Source organism: Arctopsyche grandis, chromosome 8, assembly GCF_051622035.1.
Source record: "Arctopsyche grandis isolate Sample6627 chromosome 8, ASM5162203v2, whole genome shotgun sequence".
Classification (NCBI taxonomy): domain Eukaryota; kingdom Metazoa; phylum Arthropoda; class Insecta; order Trichoptera; family Hydropsychidae; genus Arctopsyche; species Arctopsyche grandis.
The window spans coordinates 17625455-17647577 of NC_135362.1; the positions used below are offsets into that span (position 1 = coordinate 17625455).

Consider the following 22123-nt stretch of genomic DNA (forward strand, 5'->3'; position numbering starts at 1 on the left):
TTAGGATACTTAAACAATAGTGAACCATTTTTTGTGAGTTTAATTATCCTGGCCGCCTAAGTCTGAGCATCACCATTTAAAGCTATTCACCATCCACTGTTGGGTGATGGTCTCTCCACCACGCTTCCGCTCGTCTCTGTTTTGCGCAACTCTCATCCATCTCACCCCACACATTTTCCTAATTTCGTCTACCCATATTCCTTGTGGTTTTCTTTTTCCCTTTTACATTCTCTCGGATACCATTGTAGCACTTCTTTTGTCCACCTTTAGTCCACTTTTCTAGTTACGTGACCCGCCTATTGCCATTTCAATCTCTTCACTCTATCCACTATATCCACCACCCTTGTCATGCTCTTCACCCACGTATTCCGCTTCTTATCTTTTCCCATTATCCCATACTTATTTAAGTGCATTGGACTTAAATAAGTATGGGAGTATGCAATTGTGTCAATTTTCAAGTTTTACATCCATACGTCATCACTGGCAAAACACATTGATCGAAGATCTTTTCCTTCAGGCAAAGTGGCACTTTTGATTCAAAAACAGCATTCATTCGTACAAATGCTAATTTCACTCCATCCTAATTGCATACGTCTCTTTATTTCTTCTTCTTTACTATCGATCATGTCTATTATTTGTCCTAAATATAAATAATTATTGACAACTTTTACTATTTATCATTCATTAATGTAAAATAAATACTATGGTTACTATGAAACCTATAGGAAGCAGTGGACACATTCTTATAAAGCTTTGACGCAATTTTCTAGCTTTTACGCCACCTCATTGCACACATAAGAACTTTAAAATGCTCCGAAATGAATAACGAAAATATTGTCTTGAAGGGGTTGGAGCACGTCTGTGTATCGGGGGTGTCTCTGACTCTACAAATCCGCCCTCTTCCTGCGCCACCTCACTCCTCCGCCACCCGGGCACAGGACATTCGATTTCGGGGGATTTGGTCCGGGGATATTCGGTTTTTTTTTTCGGTTCCCTTTTATATTTATGTGTTTAGCTTTATGACTCAACCGGAGTTACTTACGCCTCTCCGCCGCGCGACGGGGGGATACTTTAACGTAAATTATGTGACAAAAGTGGTCGTATTTTTTACGGTCTTCGGCGCGCACCGCTCATACGAATGGGCACACGCTACTACACACAATACCTGATGTCTGTCTGTCTGTACGTCTCTGTATTTCTCCTTGCGGATCGACATCCATTCGCACGGGGGAGGCTGGGGTGGTTCGTATCGCCTTTTATTGCCCATAAATATGTTTGCAAAAGGAGGAGGTGTGGTGGCGAAAGACGGACACGTGCCGCGAATCCGAATCGCTAATGACGCGCTCGTATTTGAAACAGTGCATCGGAAATGATCTTGTTAATTTTTAAAGTGATAGATGACTTATTTAAAAAAAATTATACTTTAATTTGGTCATATGATCGTAGTATGTTGATACATTGTATGTCAAAAGTTATGATGCTATTTGTCCAAATGAGGTATTACACCACAGCATGGTGCACTGGTAGAGCTATTGCATACCAGTAGAAGAGATGGGTTCAAGTCGCGGTCAATTACTATGCTGGCGAAATCTTATGGTTATTAAAAGCACAAATGCTAGCTGAATTGTTGTGACAGATCTAATAAATCGGTATCTTCCAGCTCAGTTTCTCGCAAATTCGAGTTATTAGCATCGAGTATTTACCTATGTACATAAATTAGTTTTCGCACATTTGCTGTCTGTCAAAAAATTTCATGTCTTTATTGTATTCCTATATTATATTCTATGTCCTGTTATGCTTGAAAAATTGTGAGTACTTATTTACAAAAATAATCTAACCATATTTCTCGCCTTGGGGTAATTCTTGTATTGGCACATATGATGTATGTATGTATGTATGTATGTAATAAAAATAAAAATAAATAAATACCATATTTTATTTAGCTTGGGTCTAATTTGTGTCAGCAAAACTGAAATTCTATTATTATTGGTCAACATATTCTAGTGCAAGGTTTTCCAAACTATTTCTACTACGGAAAATTAAGCAAATCTTGAAAGTTTGATTTATTTTGCAATAAAAAAATCTAACCAAAAAAACATTTGTTTTCAAGCGTTAACCATATAAATCTTTTTGGGCGCAAAACATCTTTTGGGCATTCGAGGATGCAAAATATTTTTTTCTTAAGGGAGTTAATATCAATTTAAACGGGGACAACGATTTATTAACCATCAATATAGTTTAGTGGTTAGCGTATGATGCACCAACTGATAGGTCATGGGTTCAGTCCCTGGCCAGACCTTAGATATACATATGTACATATGTACATATGAAACTCCAGATCGATCGTTTCCTAATAAAGTTTCCCAATTTATCTGATTTAATTGTTGAAATGGTTCCAATTTCCAATCCTCATTTGTCACCATTATTTGAGTATAATTTCAAATTTATAAAAATAATATTAAAAATTTATAAAAAAGTTCATTTTAAATATATTTATGTTTTATATGGAAGGTATATGTATGTATGTACATACCAGCAGTAGCATGGACTAGTCGTTAGCATATCTTGCTATGGTCAGTGCGGTTACGAGTGCGAGTCACACTGGTTGCTGCTGGCCAGACCTTGGTTTTGTGACCAGGTCGGTCGTTTCCTATCATAGTTTGCCAATTTTCCTGATTTTCATTGAAACGATTCCTGCAAAATTGACTTTTCCTCCCCATTCCTCTCGCAAAATCTTGAGTTATTATGTTATATCTCAAGGTTCGCCGGATTTCTCTCCATAGACATCTCTGTGGATAATTATTGTATAAAAATTCGTCTTGTTGTATAAATATTTGTTGATCGTATTGTATACGATGTTTGCAATGGAATTTGCTATATTTGACCATATGTACATATGTAGGTGTATAATTTCGAATTATGTATTATATAATTTGTTGTGTTTATTGTTCTTTATAGTAATGTGATGCGATCTGTAATGACGACTTTACATAGATTGATTTAATAAAATAATAAAAAAATAAAATAAAAATATGTACATATTATATTTTAAAAAAATATCTATTAGTAATAATATCTATTAGAAATAGAATAACGTACGAATATGAGCCGTTATATTTGAAAGTTGCGGAAGTCCAGTTTTCAGGTCCAAAAACACTATTTCATTTTGACTTTATAAATTATTATCACTACCATTAATTCGATTTTACCGGAAAGACAGAAATACAGAAAAAATAATTACAGGCCACTACTATTTTTAAATACTAAACGCAAAACATTATATTTAATGTTTTGCGAGATATTTCTCGAAATGAAAAAAAATGGACTTACGTCAATTTCAAATATAACAACTCATATTTGAAGTTTAAATTATAGCATTTTGTTTAAAAAGCAATTTTAACTTTTGTATTTAATATTGTATCATTTTGATATCATATTTTTTGTGGCACACTTTACGTGGAACTCAGTTTGGAAAAGCCTTGCTGATCAGAACATCTTAGCTGAATTATAGAAATCTCATTTTTTATCTTATTGGCAAGTAAAAATGATGTAAAACATTTAACCTGCATACATTCATATATTTTAGTACTATAAAAGCAGCTAGCTTAAATTAAAGTTGAAGAGCATTCGATATGGAATCCAGTCACGTATACGAAGATTTGTATCACGATCTTAATAATATTGCAACATGCAACAATATACTGTATGCAATGTATACTGTATGTATACTGTATGCAATGTATGCAATATACCTAAGAACTCTAAGAGCCTAAGAGCTATAAGGAGCAAACTTGAGTTTCCGTTATTGAGCTCCGTTATGTGAATCAGGTAACAAGCATGCACCTACATATGTACATACATATGTACGTAATATTGTGAAATCAATAATTATGTATCATAGTCACTTCATTCTAAAGTGTATGACAATCAAAGTTCGTAGTAAATATCGATGACTTGGTGCATGGATATTGTATGTCCATTTTTTTAATTTTTATCGAATTTTAAGTTTGTAGATGCTGGAATAATTCAAGTTTTTCCTTTCAAGGTAATTTATGTATACCCATAGATATATAATACTATATCTATAATATACTATATCTACATATGTGTATACCACATAAATTACCTTGCAAAGGAAAGAAAAAAAACCTGAATTGTTCCAGCATCTACAAACTTAAAATTCGTTACAAATTAAAAAATGAACATACAATATCTGTATTGCCATCGATATGTATGTATGTATGTATAGCTATTTCGGGCGTGGTTCAAAACTTTTCGGTTGCATTTTAAATGGATCGTTTGTATACTTCACGTGTGCCGCTAATGGAACTGACCTTGATGAGTGCACTTCGCATCCGTCTTTGGCACCAAAACGTGATCCACCACGGCGAGAAGGGGTGGAGGACATACATAGATGGGTTGAAAGGGAGAGTGTAAGGGCCGGTCGTGGGTGAGGCCCTATCCGAGGACGGGTAGTGCGGTGTAAGGGGAGAGGAATGGGTCGGATCCAGGGCGGCTGATGGTGGCTTCCTCTACCTACATCATATATAATGGTAAATCTGCCGTGAGCCAGGTCCTAACCGAACCAATATTTCATCCCTTAACTAACTTCGTACGGTTGCTATGTATAAGCCTATTTGTTACACTCTTCAAGGGGCCCCGATAGCCCATACCCTCACCAGCACCCTATCTCCTTCTCCTGCCCTTCGTCCCACTCCTCTCAGACCCAGTCAACGCAAATAAAACCGGGAATACGCCCCCGCTCATCATCACGCTTTTCCCCCCTGTTCCACATTACAAAACTTATGTGTGAATGCTTTATGTGTGGGTATTGAAAATATGTAATTTTCATTTTTATAAATGGTTATTTTATCTTGAATTAAATTATTATACTTAATGTTTATATGGAATTTGGCAAAGTCGACTGTAGTTTCACCACATCTGCTACCCTTAGCATGTGCGGTGAAGCCAACACCATTTCAGTTAAAGAGGTCATTTATATATTTCAGAGCAGTGACCAAACACGAGCTACTATAGGGGGTAGCACGGACACACTCTCCCTTAACCAGAATCTCACATACGTACATAAATATAAAGTAGTGTTGAAAGTAATATGTTAACATTTCCCATTTTCAAAATTAAAATTATTGTAGGTGAACTTATTCAACTCGGCAAAAAATCATTGGGAAATAATCGGTTAACGAAATCTTGTCATTTATTTCTGAAACTTACCAAAACTTCAATAAATTTATGTTCAACCACACTTTGATTTTTTTCAATTTTCACACTTATAAATCGTATTATTTGACAGTACATAATTAAGTTTCGACCCTGTATGTGTATTTACATTTAATATACAAACTTGCAATTTGAACTCACACATCATTAAGGCTCTTAACGCCGACTTGCCCCTGCGTTTGGTCATAATTTTCAATTAGTCAATCAACTCGCCCTACGTGTTAAGGGTTAAATCAATCATTCCGCATGGGGAGGAAGAGAGAGTCAACCGGATGCATTTCTTGAGTAATTAATCGTCCAAGCCGGTGACGATTCATTTCACTTAACAAGCCAACGTTGGTTGGGGAAGGTCATCGAATAGCTCATATATTATAATATGATATACATATGTGCATATAGCATCAGAATTTACAAGGACGAGTACTTCGAGTCGTCGTAGCCAGACCCAGATGTAGCATTGGCTGTTCATAATTGAGTGGCAATATAAGAACGTCGTCTTCGATGGCGAGGTAGCATCGAATCAGCATCCGGGCCGGTTCATTTCGCATTTGTCAAAAGGAATCGAATCCGGCCGGCATACCCTTCCGCGCGAATGAGCAAAATATATGAGACTGCTTCCGTGAGATCCGTCTTTCTATCTCGGCACCGGGGTAGGAAAAACTCGGAGGGGCACCCGGAATAAATATGTACGCGTGTGTGCGTACGAGAAATATGGCTTCCACGGGACGAATTTCCAAAAAAAATATATATATCCACCCCACTCTCATCCCTTCTTCGTATATGTATAAATGAAACATGGAGCAGGGTCAGGAGGGTTGTGGCGAATTAAAATTCAAATCACGAGTCGGCGATCAGTCGTGAGGCGGCCGCCAACTGGCCCCTGTCGGCCACCTGTAAAGGCAACTTCAAAGTTTTCCCTTTTTCTTATATAATATAACTTTTATTTATATTTTGCAACCGACAGTTTTATTAAAATAATATTAGCTTTGAAAAAAAAACAAGATTGTATCTCTACAATACAAATATATATGTATATAAATCAAAATTCGCTCACACTTACATACATATGTGGGTATGCACTGGAAAATATTTACGAATAATCTTAATTTTTCTACATATTTATGTATGTATGTATGTATGTACGTATTTCGGTTTCAATTTTATTCTATTTTGAAAATTAATTGTGGTAATTTCCAAATAGGAATCAAAGCATGGAGGGTGGTTTTAATGTTTGCTAAAATGAGTTTTCCATTATTGATTCAAGCATTTACCCACATTGATACAAAGAGATACTTTATTGGTCGACTCTGTGGAAATTGGCAAAGAGCGGCAGCTTGGCCGATACCCTCGGTGGTTCAACGCTTGGACAATCCTACGAAATGTATTTTATATAGAAAGATTATTTTGTTTTTTTTTATAAATATAGAAAAATAGTTATGTACAGTATTTTTAAGTATACTATTGGAAATATATATGTTAGAGTCGAAGCGTATTTTCAGTTCTAATACATATATTCCAACTGGCGTTTTAGGTCATACATATTTTAGCCAGCAGTTTGGCTTAGTGGTAGCGTATATATTTAGTACCACTGAGGTCAAAGGTTCGAGTCCTCGCCACTGCCGGTTAGATTTGGGGGTTTTGTGACTCCAAATCGATCGTTTCTCTATCAGAGTTTGCCAATTTTATCTGATCATTGCTGAAACGGTTCCTGAAAATTAGTATTAGATCTAATCCTGTTGTCACAAAAATCTGCCTGTGTATAATTTGTAATAATTATACACAGTAATCTGAAATCTATAGATATCTCTATAGACATCTCTATAATTTCATATTTATTTTATGTATAAAAATTGTATACAAAAAAAAATCTAAAAATAATCCATAGATGTCTCTATGATTATTATTTCTGATTAATTGTTATATGCTATATATTCTGATTGTATATGTATGTATTACTGTATTTCTGATTTCTGATTGTTTATGTATTCTGTATTTCGTTAACGTACACCCGTCGCATTGGAGCAAATCTGTAATGGCGAGTGTATATTGATTTGTAACAATAAAATAAAATAAAACATTCGAACAATGTGCGCCAGTTGTAATATAATATCTTTAACAGTTTTGATGTTTTCCGAATGCTTTAGAATTCAATAATGCGTTAATATTTGCTAGGTATTACGAATTATGGTAATGAGTATCATATTACGAGAAATCTAAGAATTTGTTCAAAACATAAATATAACTTTCCAACTCAATTTACTAGTCGATTTTCACGAAAACCTAAGATCTCCATATATGTAATCTTATTTATGTGCATACATAGAGTTGAAGAGTATTTTCAGTTTTAATATATTTTGACATCGCCATATACATAAAACAACTTACGTGGGTAAGTGGGCTAGACTGAATATATTCCAACTAGTCAAATTATATTACAAATGGAAGATACACTTCAACTGTAACATATATACAAATTATATGTATATATGCATACATAGTTATTATATTTTATACATATATATATTATATTATAAATTATATATTTATAATTTGAAATCAACACTGTTCATTTAAGGACGATTTATTCAAATACTTATTACCAAAGACCATTCATCGACAGGAGTATTCATCAAAGACCATTCATCAAAAACTTCGATAAATTGTAAAATATTGTTACGTACACCGCCGAGTAAGTGCAATTGTATTAGGCCGAGTAGCATCCCAGAGACTGTGTGACCGTTATAATTGGTTTCAATGATTATCTCTAGACTAAGTGCAAGTAGACTAAACAATGGCCACCGAATTGGCGTAGTAAGCGGCACCCGGTCCCTTCTCAGAAGTGACCGATAGCGTGGAACTGAGTGTCGTAGGAATACATATCCGGGTACATGCCTAAACAATAGGGAAGTAACCGGACGTCGAAGATGCCCTGAGCGACCTGTCTGTTATAAGGCGGTACTTAGGCGATATCAAGACATTCTGGACGGAGCACTGGAAGTGTGTATATCTCCTTAATCACCAATAAATGCTGTAAAACGACTTTGGCCTTTTACTTGGATCCTCCACCCACCATTACGCAACAATATGTTACATACATATATTTGACATAGTTAACGTTATATCCATTTACATACATACATATGTATGTTAATGGCACACGGAATTTAAATTAAGATTTTTGAGAAAATCTAGTTTTAAAAAGATTTAAACCCTCTTTAAACTTTTAAAAATATCTTAATAAGTATTTACTATACGTTGAATTTCTATATGATTGTAATCAACATATTTTAAACAATCAGTAAACATTTTTCAACAACGTAATATAATATCTATCTACGAATAAACGAACAAAGAACATAATTTCTCAACAACGCAGAAAAATATGTATGGTATATGAATTAAAATTAAACGTACTCGTAAATAATCAAAACAATGTTGATATACATACATAAGTTACGTAATACCTTAAATTATTTTTAGCCGAAATGAGTCTTACAATATACATAATTGGATTGAGTGAAACATTATAATTTTATTTGTGACTTTTTTTACTCAAAAACAATCTTACGTATTATAAAAAATGGTGGAGTTTACAAAACAAAACATTCCCATCATATTTTCACATTTCTTAATAAGAAAACCTACAGGAATATGGCGACTCAGTCATCAGTATCAAACCACATGTATGTAAATACATATTTTTATAGCTGTTGGGAAATATGAGATGATTTAATAGATATTTTAGCAAAATTTTGAGACCACACAAGCTTGAGTGAATAACCCCATGACCGTGGTCCGCAGCATATGCAGGGGCCCCCAAGCTCCCCCTCGCTGCCCGCAGACCGCTGACCCCCGCCGCCCCCAGAGCCGCCCCGGGCAGCCACCCCTAACTGATGGTAACTCATTTTGCACACGACCGCAACTTTAAACCGGCAATACTCTAACGGATATCACGCCAAGCATTTTTATAAGACACATACCAACACACACACATTCGACGGGATTAATGTGGAGGCGAAAAATCGATTCCCAGCACCTTCATAATTTACATATGTACAAAAAATACATTACTATCGACCATCAGTGAGTACAAGTCTCTAAAATTATATTCAATTCCATCAAAACTTATTTAACTTTTTTTTTTTATTGTGTTCCACTTATTCATGTAAGATATTTTCACGCTTTTTTTTTATTTTCTTATATGTACTTTTTAGATACCATTTGAGCACTTTGTTCATTTTTCTATGTAGTACATGATGTACATATGTACTATCCACTTTCACTTAAAACTTTTTACTCTGTCTACCATGCATACATATGTACATATATCACATTTGTCATTTTCCTTATTTATAATCCCTTCATATTATAAAACATACTCCTCTGGGTTTATATAGTTTTTCATGACATTAATTTTTCGAATCCATACGCCATCACCAAAAATTTTTGTATACATATTTTAAAGTAAATAAAGATTAACTAAAAATAAGTATAAAAAAATGTTGTACATTCGTACTCCCAAGTCAGTGAAATTATAATTTAACTGTCAATAACAATATCACTGTTACATATGTAACTTATCCCATTATTCTAAATATCCAAATAAAAATAATTAAATAACCAAAAAAAATGTATATATACATACATACGTATACGTATATATTTACATAATTTATGTAATTTAATTTTATACGGTGATTTATATGCGATTGGGTATCGTGTGATTTGGGGCTAGGACGTGTACTCCCAATCGGACACAGATTTACAGATCAATTATGAGCATGATAGCACTCGCCCTGGGCCATGGCCTACACGTGTTCCCGGGGCCCAGGGCCGTGTTAAAATGGGTGGTAGGGGAGGGTCCGGACCCACTCACCACCGGTCATGTACTACACGTGGTCACACGTGCTTTTTATGACCTCATATCTTACGACCCTCCCACTTGCCTCTTCTGCCCCAAAACCACCACCGCAACATTACGAACCGACACGTTTTTCGACCCATACATTTGTATCATGTCGTATGATGCGCAGGCCAACCGACGACACACGTACCATTAGCACATCCAATCAATAAGCCCTTTCGAATATTTTAGATCTTTGTTTGGTGAAAAATTGATTTCTTGCCGAATAGTATCTCTAAGAAAGTTTGTGCGTGCATTGGTATAGATAGAGGTAGATTTATGTGGGATGGTTAGTATCCCGGCTTATTTATTTAAGAAGGGACCGCTCGGGTCTGGACTTAGCGCGTAAGAGCCAGAGAGGGACGACCTCTGTGGAGGGCTTTTCTCTTTTTGACCGAAGCAGAGGAGTCTTCAAGACTGTGAGGTCTTGAAGACCGCGCAGTCGAACGAAATCGATTCGATGGAAAAATTAATATTTTACACGATTAGTTCGAAATTATGGATTTTAATACAAATTTTGCGAAGTGGGTGAATTTTGGTAAGGGAAACATTGGGGGGGAGAGAATGGGCACAAGAGAGCCCCAAAGAAGAACTTTACCCGGAACGTACCCGATGGGTAAGTTAAAGTAAACGTCTACAACCATCCTCACATCTGGAGTGTTTACTTTACCATTGCTTAAATAGGAAATATCCTCGACGAGAAGGATTCGAATGCGGAAGTAGGTAACCAAGTGATGCACAGACACAAAGTATATATGTATATATATATATATATATATATATATATATATATATATATATATATATATATACACTTTATGTCTGTGCATACAACACACAAAGCTAAAAATTATTACAAAAGTTGAAATTGACTTTATTATTATATAAAAAAAAGTCAATTTCAAATCGTACCAAAGTATCATATTCAATGAAGTTTTTTTCTAAATCACGCATAAAATGGTTTAATATCACTTGGATGAGTAGACAGGAATATATGAAATTTCTCCCTTTCTATTTTCTTTATATTATTTTTTCTCGGTAAGAAAATCTCATTTAAATGCGGTGTGAATGGGAGTGAAGATACGTTTGGACATTCGTAGGCGGCTATGCAAACCTTCATATAGGCTTAAGATACTTCCAAATGTATTTCGCACAGTGACGGTGCGGGTATTTTTATTATGAAAACTATATTTTAATAGATATGCACAGTTTATATATTGCTTAAAGTAACTGATAACATATATGTAGAATATATTCAAATTGAATTGCGTATTTAATTTGAACTCAACAATACTTACGATTTGTACATTAACAATGGTATATATTGATACAAATTCTCCATTCAAACAGAAATAACTTCATCAGTGCAATTTACGTTAAATTTAAAATATAAGTACACATCAGATGGTTTAAAAATATCTAGATTTAAAATTTGTCACGTGGATCTTCTTTGGAAATTATTGTTAGATAATTTTGCTTTAATTTTTTTATATAATATATAAATCTAAAATTTATTCAATATCCTTTGACATGAGATGTGAAAGTGTATGCCTAGTAAAAACTGAGATTTTTTGACGTTTGTTCGCTTGGTTAACTCCCTTGTTGTTTTCGCATTAGATGCGTCACTGGCCTCCTCATACTTTGCGGATCTCTTTGGTTTGGCCGCCTGGGCATTGTGACCCTCTGATAAGAGGTTTATTTAGCGGAAAGGTTCGGGTTTTCCGGGACCTGTGGGGAGGAGGGCCGGTCCTCCGAGCCCGGGGTGGATATCTTCGAGGACCGGAGGACGGTGAGCAGGGAGACAGTAAGGGTCGGCACCGACATGGGAAAGGGGAGGAAGAGGGCCGAAAACGGGACCGAGGGATTTTTTGCCGGAATTACCAAACTATCTATTCTAGTATCGGATGGGGTCAGAAGGGTAGGTAAGAAAATGGCTGCGAGTCGGCGACGAAAGCCCAGCTGCTTACGCAAGGCTTTAACCGTTAATATGCCAGCTTAGTATTTTATTAATGAACCATATTATTAAGCATTGTATTTATTCGCGGTCTAATATTCCCATAAGATGAAATCGACATGTGAATATGAAAATGTGGGAGTTGAATTTGGTACAATTGTACAAATCCCATCAGTGCGTGAATAGGTATGTATAGTAAGAATAATAAGCTGATTAAATTTAAAGGAAGCAAAAGTGCGTAGGAGACGCGGGGAGGGTTTGAGCATAAATGATGTCACAAAATCCTCCCTTTCGGTATCTCGTATCCCCTTCGAGTCACAATTGGCCCTGGGTCCCTATAATACCCACCATCTGAGGTCGGATCCCCGAACTCCCCTTTTATCATAAATAAAATTAATTAAATACCCTGAAACGGGAGCAACGGAAAAGTAGAAGAGGACTTTCTGAGCACGAGGTGGGCCAACACCCTGTATTTTATTTAAATTTCACATTTCACTTAAGCGATGTAGCTTTTTGAATCGTCCACCGTTTGACCTTGATAATTCGGTTTAAAAATATTCAAAGAAATGTTTTTATTTTGGCAACAATAAGTTTTGTTCAGATTTGAGTTCTATCGTGGGGAAAATTCGACGCAAATTGCCCGGAAGTCGAATGAAAATTCTGGTCACGCGCAGACAACAGGTGTAGGGGAAAGTTTCAATAGAGGCTCGGTATAGGGTTCCTCTAGCCATGTTTAAATACATTTACGCTCATATGTATAGCCACTGGTTATTACAGTCCAAAGGGCTGGTGATTTAAGCATCGAATTCGTTCCAAGACCAACTCTATAATCCGGCTAAAAATTTATAATTAATATTTTTCACTTATTCATAAGTTGTATCACCAAAACACAAGTGAGCCTTACAAATAAGCTCTCAGTTTCTTACTGAAGAGGATTGAAATCAAAACTGTTTACTTAAGATACATACATACATACCTACATATATTATGTACATATGTGTACATACTTTTAGTTTAGTAAAATTGATGGACAAGAAAAAATAAAGTATATAATAGTAAAACAAAAATGTTATGGATAAACAATAAAAATGGTGTGGTTAAAGTAAGGATGGATGACAAAGTTGTAGAAATAATCAATAATATTAAATACTTGAGTATAATATTACATTTTAAATTACATGGTGAATAAAAAGGTAGCTAAGAAAGTGGGACAACTTTGTAGATTAAGAAAAATTATGTCAAATAATACTAAAACCATCATGTATCATCAATTATCCATCATGTATCATCATCAATTAAACCATCATGTATCATCATCAATTATCTGACCACATTTTATATATTGTGGATCTATTCTATTCTTGATAAATTTGTCAATTAAAGAAAGGCTACAAAAATTACATAATAGAGCCATGATAAGTATCTTATCTTGGGTGTAAATAATTATACTAGTATAAGATCTATCTTAAAGGAATTAAATTAGATGAACGTTAGTGGCACTGAAAATATGTATGTTGGTTTTAATTTATAAGATCTAGTGGTTTTATCCGGCTTTGCTCGGTATTTTTTATATAAACCGCTTAAAAATGGCCAATCTCATAGCAAACAATTTATTTGAATAGTTTTGTTTTATTCAAATTTATTTGAATATTCATTTGTTTTTGTTTTATTAAATTTAACATCACGGATTCTACGAACCAACGATAGTTACATACATACATACAAAGTCTCTTTTGAAATTATATATTAGATTATACCAGAATCCAGCAGCCCCCCCGGGCCTTTACCCCCGGTGCCCCCCTGGGCCTTCGCCCCCGGTGCTCCCCTAGGCCTTCGCCCCTGCACCCCCGAGGGCCTTCGCCCCCGGCGCCCCCTAAGCCTTCAAAGGCCCGTCCTCCGTCCCCATCTCGTCATGGAAACTTTGACTAGTTAAAAAAGTTCCCAACGACCGTTACACACATATGTGCATACAAAGTCTCTTTCGAAATTATATATTAGATATAATAAAATTTGACCGTTAGAAAGTATTTCGATAGATATTTGATTAGAGGGTCAGAGTTACATAAATATATCACTAGAGGTAGCAATAAATTAACCGTACAGAGTTTTAAATTAAATAAGAGTAGGAAAAACATATTGTTTGGGGTTGTTGTAGTAATAAGCTGCCAGATGAAATTAGAAATATAAGTAATATTGACAAATTTCTGAGAGCTGTAAGGCAACACCTCCGTATAAATATGTAAATAGTTATTATTATTTCATGTGTGCGTGTATGTGCATTTGTATTTGCATAACAATTAAGCAGTTTGGCTTAAGAGGGCTGGACAGCAGCGCCTTGTCCATACAAACGTACTATACTTCTCCCTACCTCAATTATGGCACTAGAGAAATTATTTTTTAATATGCTATGGATATCCACCAATGGGGTGCATCTATCGCTTTATTTTTTTTTGATTAATTATTTTTTATAGGAGCTAGGAGCCGCCAAACATCTATAAAATCGCCTCTTTTTTACACCCACGAAAAGAGTCTAGTGTGGTTGTTTAACGGTCGATTTAAAAAAAAATACGCTGATAGATGCACAGTAAATATCTTTCTCATACCGATGATGAAATTTTTTTAAAAATTGGTCCAGTTTTGGAGGAGAAAATAGTAGAATACGAAACCTCGATTTTGTCAATTTCTGGTCGGAGTGCAACTGTCGTATTCACTCAATATATATATTGATATATATATTGTCGCATTCACTCAATATATACATACACTCAATATATATATCGAAGAAAGGAACGGTAACAAAATTAAGGTTTCGGGTGTACAGCCCTCTTAATGGTAGCGTATATATTTAGCACCACTGAGGTCGAAGGTTCGAGTCCTCGTCAAACTGCTGGTTAGGTTTGGGGGTTTTGGACTCCAAATCGATCGTTTCTCTATCAGAGTTTGCCAATTTTATCTGATCATTGTTGAAACGGTTCCTGAAAAATTGGTATTAGATCATTTTCTGTTGTCACAAAATCTGTGTGTATAATTTGTAAAAATTATGCACAGTAATCTGAAATCTATAGATATCTCTATAGACATCTCTATAATTTCGTGTTTATTATACATATGTATAAAAATTGTACACAAAAATCTAAAAATAATCCATGGATGTCTCTATGATTATTATTTCAGTACTGATTAATTGTTATATGCTATGTATTCTGATTGTATCTATATGTATTATTGTATTTCTGACCGTTATCGTACACTCGTCACATTGGAGTGATCTGTAATGACGAGTGTATATTGATTGTAACAATAAAATAATATATGTATGTACAATGGATATGCATGTTTGTGTGTAAAAATATTTTTTTTTTATGATTAAATATAATTAACTATTTAGCTACATATATTTTTTACATACATATACATATACCAAGAAAACCTAACAGGTAAACCCCAATGCGCCTTCCTGGCCAATTACAAACATTGTAGCATTTTTATGACTTAAGTAGCTGAATTTCGAGATACTTAAAAACTCGAAATTAACGAGACATCTATAAGTTTAAGCTTGTACATAAATTTTATTTTAGATAAATCATATTCAAATAGTGCTGACATAGTGGTTTTTGGTTTTTAGCCAAATTGATGGAGGAATCATTTCGACAATGAAATCAGATAAATTGGCAAACTCTGATAGGAAACGATCGACTTGGAGTCACAAATATCCAAATCTGACCAGCAGCATTACATAATAGAATAAATACTCAGAATAAATTCTTTTCGATTGAGGTCAGCTCACGGGATCGAACCCGGCGACCTTTCGGTGCTTAGCATAAACGTAACCACCGGACAATGCTGCTGGCTATCTTACATAAACAAATATATGTATCTTGCATAGATAAATAAATATATCATGTGCTTAAGTCTTAGCTTCACTGGATTTTATATGTACTTTTATCCCAAGATCTACCGTTCTAAGAGTAAGTTTATGAAAAAAAATACATTAATCTCAGCAACTATATAAAAAGTACTAATTTTAGAAGTCTTTACAATTTTTTATTAAAATTCGCAAATTTTGTTAAGATTCGACCGAAATCTGATCTTTTGTACAAGAACATTTGAAAGCATACTTTTGAAGATTCCTTTCGATCTTTGTGTGTATGTATGTACATACAGATGTATAAGAAAACGTTCTACGTACTGGATTAGACCAAGACCCAATTTATATTGAACAAAAAACTAAAGGCGAAATTATAACGATCCTTCGTACTATCTACGTGTGCGTGGTCGTTAATGAACTATATACGAACGAGCCGTAAATTTCTTGCTGACGCTCGTTCACGTTCGGCAGTAATTGCGAGAGCATCCTTTTAAAAGGGGTCCCCAGCTCGGGCGCCATTAAACGGATACCTCAACCATAAAGGCGTCCCTGGGCCGTAACTGTCCTGCACCCCCTTCGCCCTTAACCATCGAACGGCCAATAGAAATGCGTGGTGGTCAAATATCGATTGGCCGACACGGGGGGCTCTCTCTGCCCTGCCTGCCCACTAAGGGGGTGGTTGGGTGGAGATGTGGCAGAGGATGGGAGGGTAGTTTGTAGGTGGGATGAGGAAGGATCGGTCGACGCACAAAAGTAAAGTTCTTCGGGGAGAGTTGGGAGTAAGAAAGACGAGGGAGTTACTTCTCCGGATGTTGGTTCGCTACCCGCTCCATACTATACGATGTCCGCTACATTCTAAATTAATATAATATGCTCAAATATATTACATATGATATCTAAAAGGTACTACATGTATTATTGGTATCCAATTTTAAAGATGCCGTCTTTGAATTATTGACAGATAGATTGCATTATTTGTGAATTATCAGAAACATATTCTGCAGTCTACATATATGTACATATACATATGTAGTCAAAGCAGGAATTTTGAAATTGTGGTACCTACATTTTCACAAATACACTACTTCCAAAATAATAGGTTTTTGAGCTCTTTTTCCTATAGTGCTGTACATTAACATTAAAATAAGATAATACTATGATTACTAACAAAATTAAATTAAAATTGTAAAATAGGAAATGATCAGTAGATCAGTAGCTATTAAAATAAATATAAGATGTATTGTGAACATAATTTAGTAATAATAAAAATCAAAAAAAAATCAAAAAAAAAATCAAACTACTTCCAAAATGCATCTAAGGCTTTATTTAAGGTACCGTAAGGAAGTTTTCCAAAATCAGTGAATCTATTTTGAATACTGTTAAATTTCATAACGGACAAACACACTCGCTCGATATCCCTTTGATCCGGGGCTCTGTTGGGGTATTATGAGCCCAAATTTTCCGGGATCTAAAGAATTTCTATACATTTTTTTAATTAATCTTTTGGACATGCATGCGTCAGCATGATGTTAGCCCGGTTTAGGTTGGGGTTTGACCGCAGAGTAACGATCTAGATTACGCGTATCTGGCATTGCGGTTTTTTCGTCCCCGGCGCAGATTACGCTCGAAACGCTGAATCCCGCATATTGAGGTTGTCTTTCGGTTGACCCAAAAACCCTCCCCCGGGCTTGTCAAATAAGATTTAAGGCCTCCGAGGAGGACCGAAGGGTTTGGAGAGAGGGTTGGAGGAAGGGAAAGAGAGCGCGGTCCGGCCGCGGCCCCCGACACCCCAAACATCTGACAAGGGTTAACACAGATGGACGTGCCAAGATTCCGAAACCTGGCAACAAGTAACTAATACCCACATTTATTATGCACGAGCCCCATTTACCAATCGAACTATTATATCATCCAAATATCTATAAAAAAAATTTCATAATATTATTTTTACTCTAGAAGACTGCATTGTGTAAATAATGCAAAGTATTACAGTTGAAAGTATTTTTTTATAAATTTAGAAAAATTTTGCGTTAAAATATTATATTCTCATACATACATAATGAATTGTATAAAAGAAAGCAAATAATACCAAATTGTAGATGGATGACAGCTTAAGAGCTTTGTCTAAAAGTGACTAATGAAATACTCATGATAATGATGTATAAAAAAGCTGTGTTTGAATAAATATAATACATAAATCAGATTTAGTTGATCACATTCAGTATCCAATCTCTGTAATAGCTGACCCTGGTGAAAACATCAGGAGCTCCCCTGGCGCAAGGAAGTCCCCAAGACACAATTCCGACAAGTCCATTTTCATTGTACAAAGCACTACCTGAATCACCCTGAAATTAAATAATCACAATTTTTAATTTCTAGCTAATATTTCACATTGATTTACCAGATTAATTTTTAGTAAATACAAACCTGGCAAGTTCCTTGTCCTCTGGAATGGAACGTACAAATTTCACCCATTGAAATATCAGGATAAGCTCCTGGGTAAGTTGCTGCAATTTCGTTTCTGAGTTCGGTACATTCATCGTGACCCATAGCAGGTGTTTCTAAATATTTCAGCTCATTCGATCCTGAAATTCCAGGATACTGTAAAACGAAATAAGATATAGTCGATGATTGCATGCAAATCTGGATGACTATGTATATGAAAAGTGCAAGCAAGTTACCCTGGTCAAACCCCATCCAACTGCTGTGAGAGGTGCGTTATTTCCGATAATTGCTGCATTTAAGGCAATGGGTTTGATCAGATCAGTTGCGACTAAGCTGCTTGTCAATATGAAAATTCCAACATCGTTTTTGATTTCAGATGTGTCCCAATCCGGGTGTGTGAAATTACCACTCACTGAAGATTTCACTCCCCCTCCGTTCAAAGTATTGGAACCAGCGAGAACTTCCAAAGAACTGCAAAAATAGAAAGAATTTTCAAAAGGCTTCAAGATAAACTCATAACAACCCAAACAAATCATACAATTTTTTTTAAAACAACTACATGTGTATGTATGTATATACATATGTTGAATTCACTACATTTTAAATTAAAATCTACATACATTGACTACATATTCGTACTAGTATTTACTCGTATTTATGCGACTGATCAAATGACGACTGTGACTACGACGCGACTATGATCAAAAGCGACTGAAATAATTGACGCAATAGTAAAATACATTTAAAAAGGGAACGAATAACATTTCTGTGTGACATCATTTGTTTCAAATAACACGCATGTTTACGGTCGCAATCAATCCGTGCGTCTTATTATCATATAAGAACGAAATTTAATTAATTAAAAAAATAATAATTAATATTTTTTAAGCACGGATAATCCACGAACCGGATAATCCACACCCGGATAATCGAGAGTACACTGTATATAATAAAGTCATGAATTTCAAAAAAATATGATATATAATTATGTAATAGATTATATTCAGAAAAATATTGATATGATTACAATTCTAATAGTAGATATAATAAATTGTGTAAATGCGTATAAATATTTTTAATAACTCTTTCATCATTCTGTGTATTAGTTTTTCGAACTACATAGTTTTTAAAAAAGTGTTTACTAGATTACTATAACATTTTATTTTTATTTAGGTTGAAAATATCCCCAATTGAATACTTATATCAAATAATATTACTTATACCAAAGGATATCCTGAGAAAATATAAAACTATTCAATATTTCGTGGTGACGATTCATACTTTTCCGTAGGAAAAAATTAAAAATAGATGAAAAACCATACCTGGTCAATGAGTTTCCATTCCACATGGCATCCACGCAATGAGCAGCAGTTATAACATAGTTCAAGCTGATGATGGAGCCGCCACAGAAATGGCTCTTGATCAAAAGACCAGATCTCAAAGAAACGGCGAATGGTGCAAATCCAGGAGGTGCTATAGCGCCTCCAACAATTCTATTCCAATGGTATTCATTTCCTGTAAATCAATTACGTATTTTAGTTACAATATTCAACGAAAATTGATTATTTTAAGAAATTATCATACTTGGCGATATTCTCATCCCATTACTACAAGCGGCTACTGCCAACAAGAACACAAGAACTTTGAACGCCATTTTCACTTCCGACGATGAAACACTGATCCATCATTTGCTGATCAATTGTACTTTATATATTCACAAAGTCGATAGCCATCAACAGATTAGCAATTCAATAGAAAAACTACAGACGCACTGTTCTAATAATAATTGTACGATTTTAAGATATGTCCTATTGTGAAATAGATTGTTGAAAACCAAAAAATTACACGTTACATACGTTTACGAGTGCATAATGTATACGAGCATGTGTGTGTGTATCAAAAGACAAAGAATAGCCATAAAACGGCGAGTTTCTGAACATTACATTATGAATTCGCAATAACGCAATATTGTATTTTCGAATAAAAATGTTGATAGGGCCGTATTATTTTAGGGTGCGAATGTGAAACTCGGTATGCCGCAAGCGATTCTCAAACATTTCATTCTAAGGAATTTTTATTTTAGTGTATCTAAATCTTGCTTCCATTTTTAATCGCCATTCACCGTACCAAATACATATACATATTATATCATCAGATTAAAATCAAAATCATCAATACGTAATTGAAGCAATTCAAAACATACATACATATAATATATCGGTTTTTCCTGTTAGATTTTATCAACTAGACATAATATTTTTTAACTGAAATTTTTAACATTTTCGATAGTATTGAATTTGATATCTGATAATGTTGTTTATATATAAAATAATCTATTGTCATTCATAATCAGTGTGTGTCACCGAAGTTAATTTGTATATTTAAAAACCACACGTGAAAATTGCATGCTCAATAAACAGTAGTCAGCAGAATCTTTATTTTTTTGTGATCTTATGTTAAGGGCTAAGTTACATAGTTAAAATCATCAATCCAATTAGTTCAATATACGGAAAATTTCATGTTTTCCACAAAGTTTTCTGAAATTAGAATTTTCTTTCATTTCTGCTTCATACTTCTTAGTTTTAATAAAAAAATGTTCTTAGTTTTACCAGGCCCGTGCGGGCAGTGCGGTCTGCACCGGGTGACACTATTTTTGGAGTGACACCAAATCGTTCAAATTGAAAAACGCTAATTCGATATATTCGTTGTATGATGGTCCTCGAACGGCTACAAGCCTCATTGCAATTTCTGTATACATACAGCTTTCTGTATTTATACAGCTACCGTGACAGCAGTTTGGTGCAGCTATATATTACACCAAATATGAGTCGTAATTGCCTTGTTTTTGAATTCCTGAGAAATCAGTGTATGTACCTAAACATAAGAAGGTTAACTGATTCAGGCAGACGAAAACGCAATCCAGAAACAACATGTGAACTAAGCTTCTCTTTTGGCGCTTCTCTCTGGTAAGTCATAACTAAAGAATGGACCCACTTTGCGCCGTTCATTGTTCCATTGTTCACCGTGCATTGTTCATTTTTATGATGAAACTTTTTTTATGCTCTCTAGCTTTGTAGTTTGCACTGTTTCCTGGAAAATAGACCCAAAATGCCCTGTTTCCTGGAAAAAGCACGCTGGACCTCCGTCCTTTAGTCATAACAATTAACAAATATTAATAATTAATAAAAAATATTTTTCAGGTGGAACCACCCCTACGACGTCTCTGGTTTTACACAACATTTATGGAATGTATCTTCCAAATAAATCCATAAATCCGCCACATAAAATATCTTGAATTTCAGCATATATCTAAATACGCAAAAAAAAATTAAAAACTTATGAATTTACAGTAAAGTAGCTACTATCTGATTAGCCACATAGATCAATCACACTGTATTGTGTGAAATTTAATTTCAATGGTACAAATCGTCGGATGATTGTCGTGTTTATTTCGCAGTAATCGCGACAGTGGTTTGAGAAGCTGCCGCGCCGTTACAGCGAAATCCTCCAATAACCACAAAGCGAAATGTGATTTTTGAATTTGGTATAGAAATGACACGCCATTTGAATATGGAATGGCGATATCTTGGGACACCTGCACGGTAAACACCGAATCTGTATTGGCGACCACGCTTCCGACACATCTGCCAAATAATGAATGAATGGCCATCAGAGAGGCCTCCGGCCTCCGAGGATACCTATCCTCTACAATAAA

The 22123-nt window shown here is 35.0% G+C and overlaps 2 protein-coding genes across 2 annotated transcripts in view; one reads left to right on the forward strand and one right to left on the reverse strand.

The window, feature by feature from the left end:
• Window positions 1–22123, forward strand: part of LOC143916129 (uncharacterized) — a 305722-nt gene that overhangs the window by 11635 nt on the left and 271964 nt on the right. The gene's annotated exons all lie outside the window — the stretch shown is intronic.
• Window positions 16123–20184, reverse strand: LOC143916214 (chymotrypsin-1-like). Its single transcript, XM_077437198.1, has 5 exons — window positions 19993–20184; window positions 19731–19923; window positions 18645–18879; window positions 18391–18564; window positions 16123–18308 (listed from the first exon to the last, which is right to left on the reverse strand). Exons 1-5 carry the CDS (start codon window positions 20060–20062, stop codon window positions 18168–18170), a joined length of 813 nt encoding a protein of 270 aa, XP_077293324.1. The 5' UTR covers window positions 20063–20184; the 3' UTR covers window positions 16123–18167.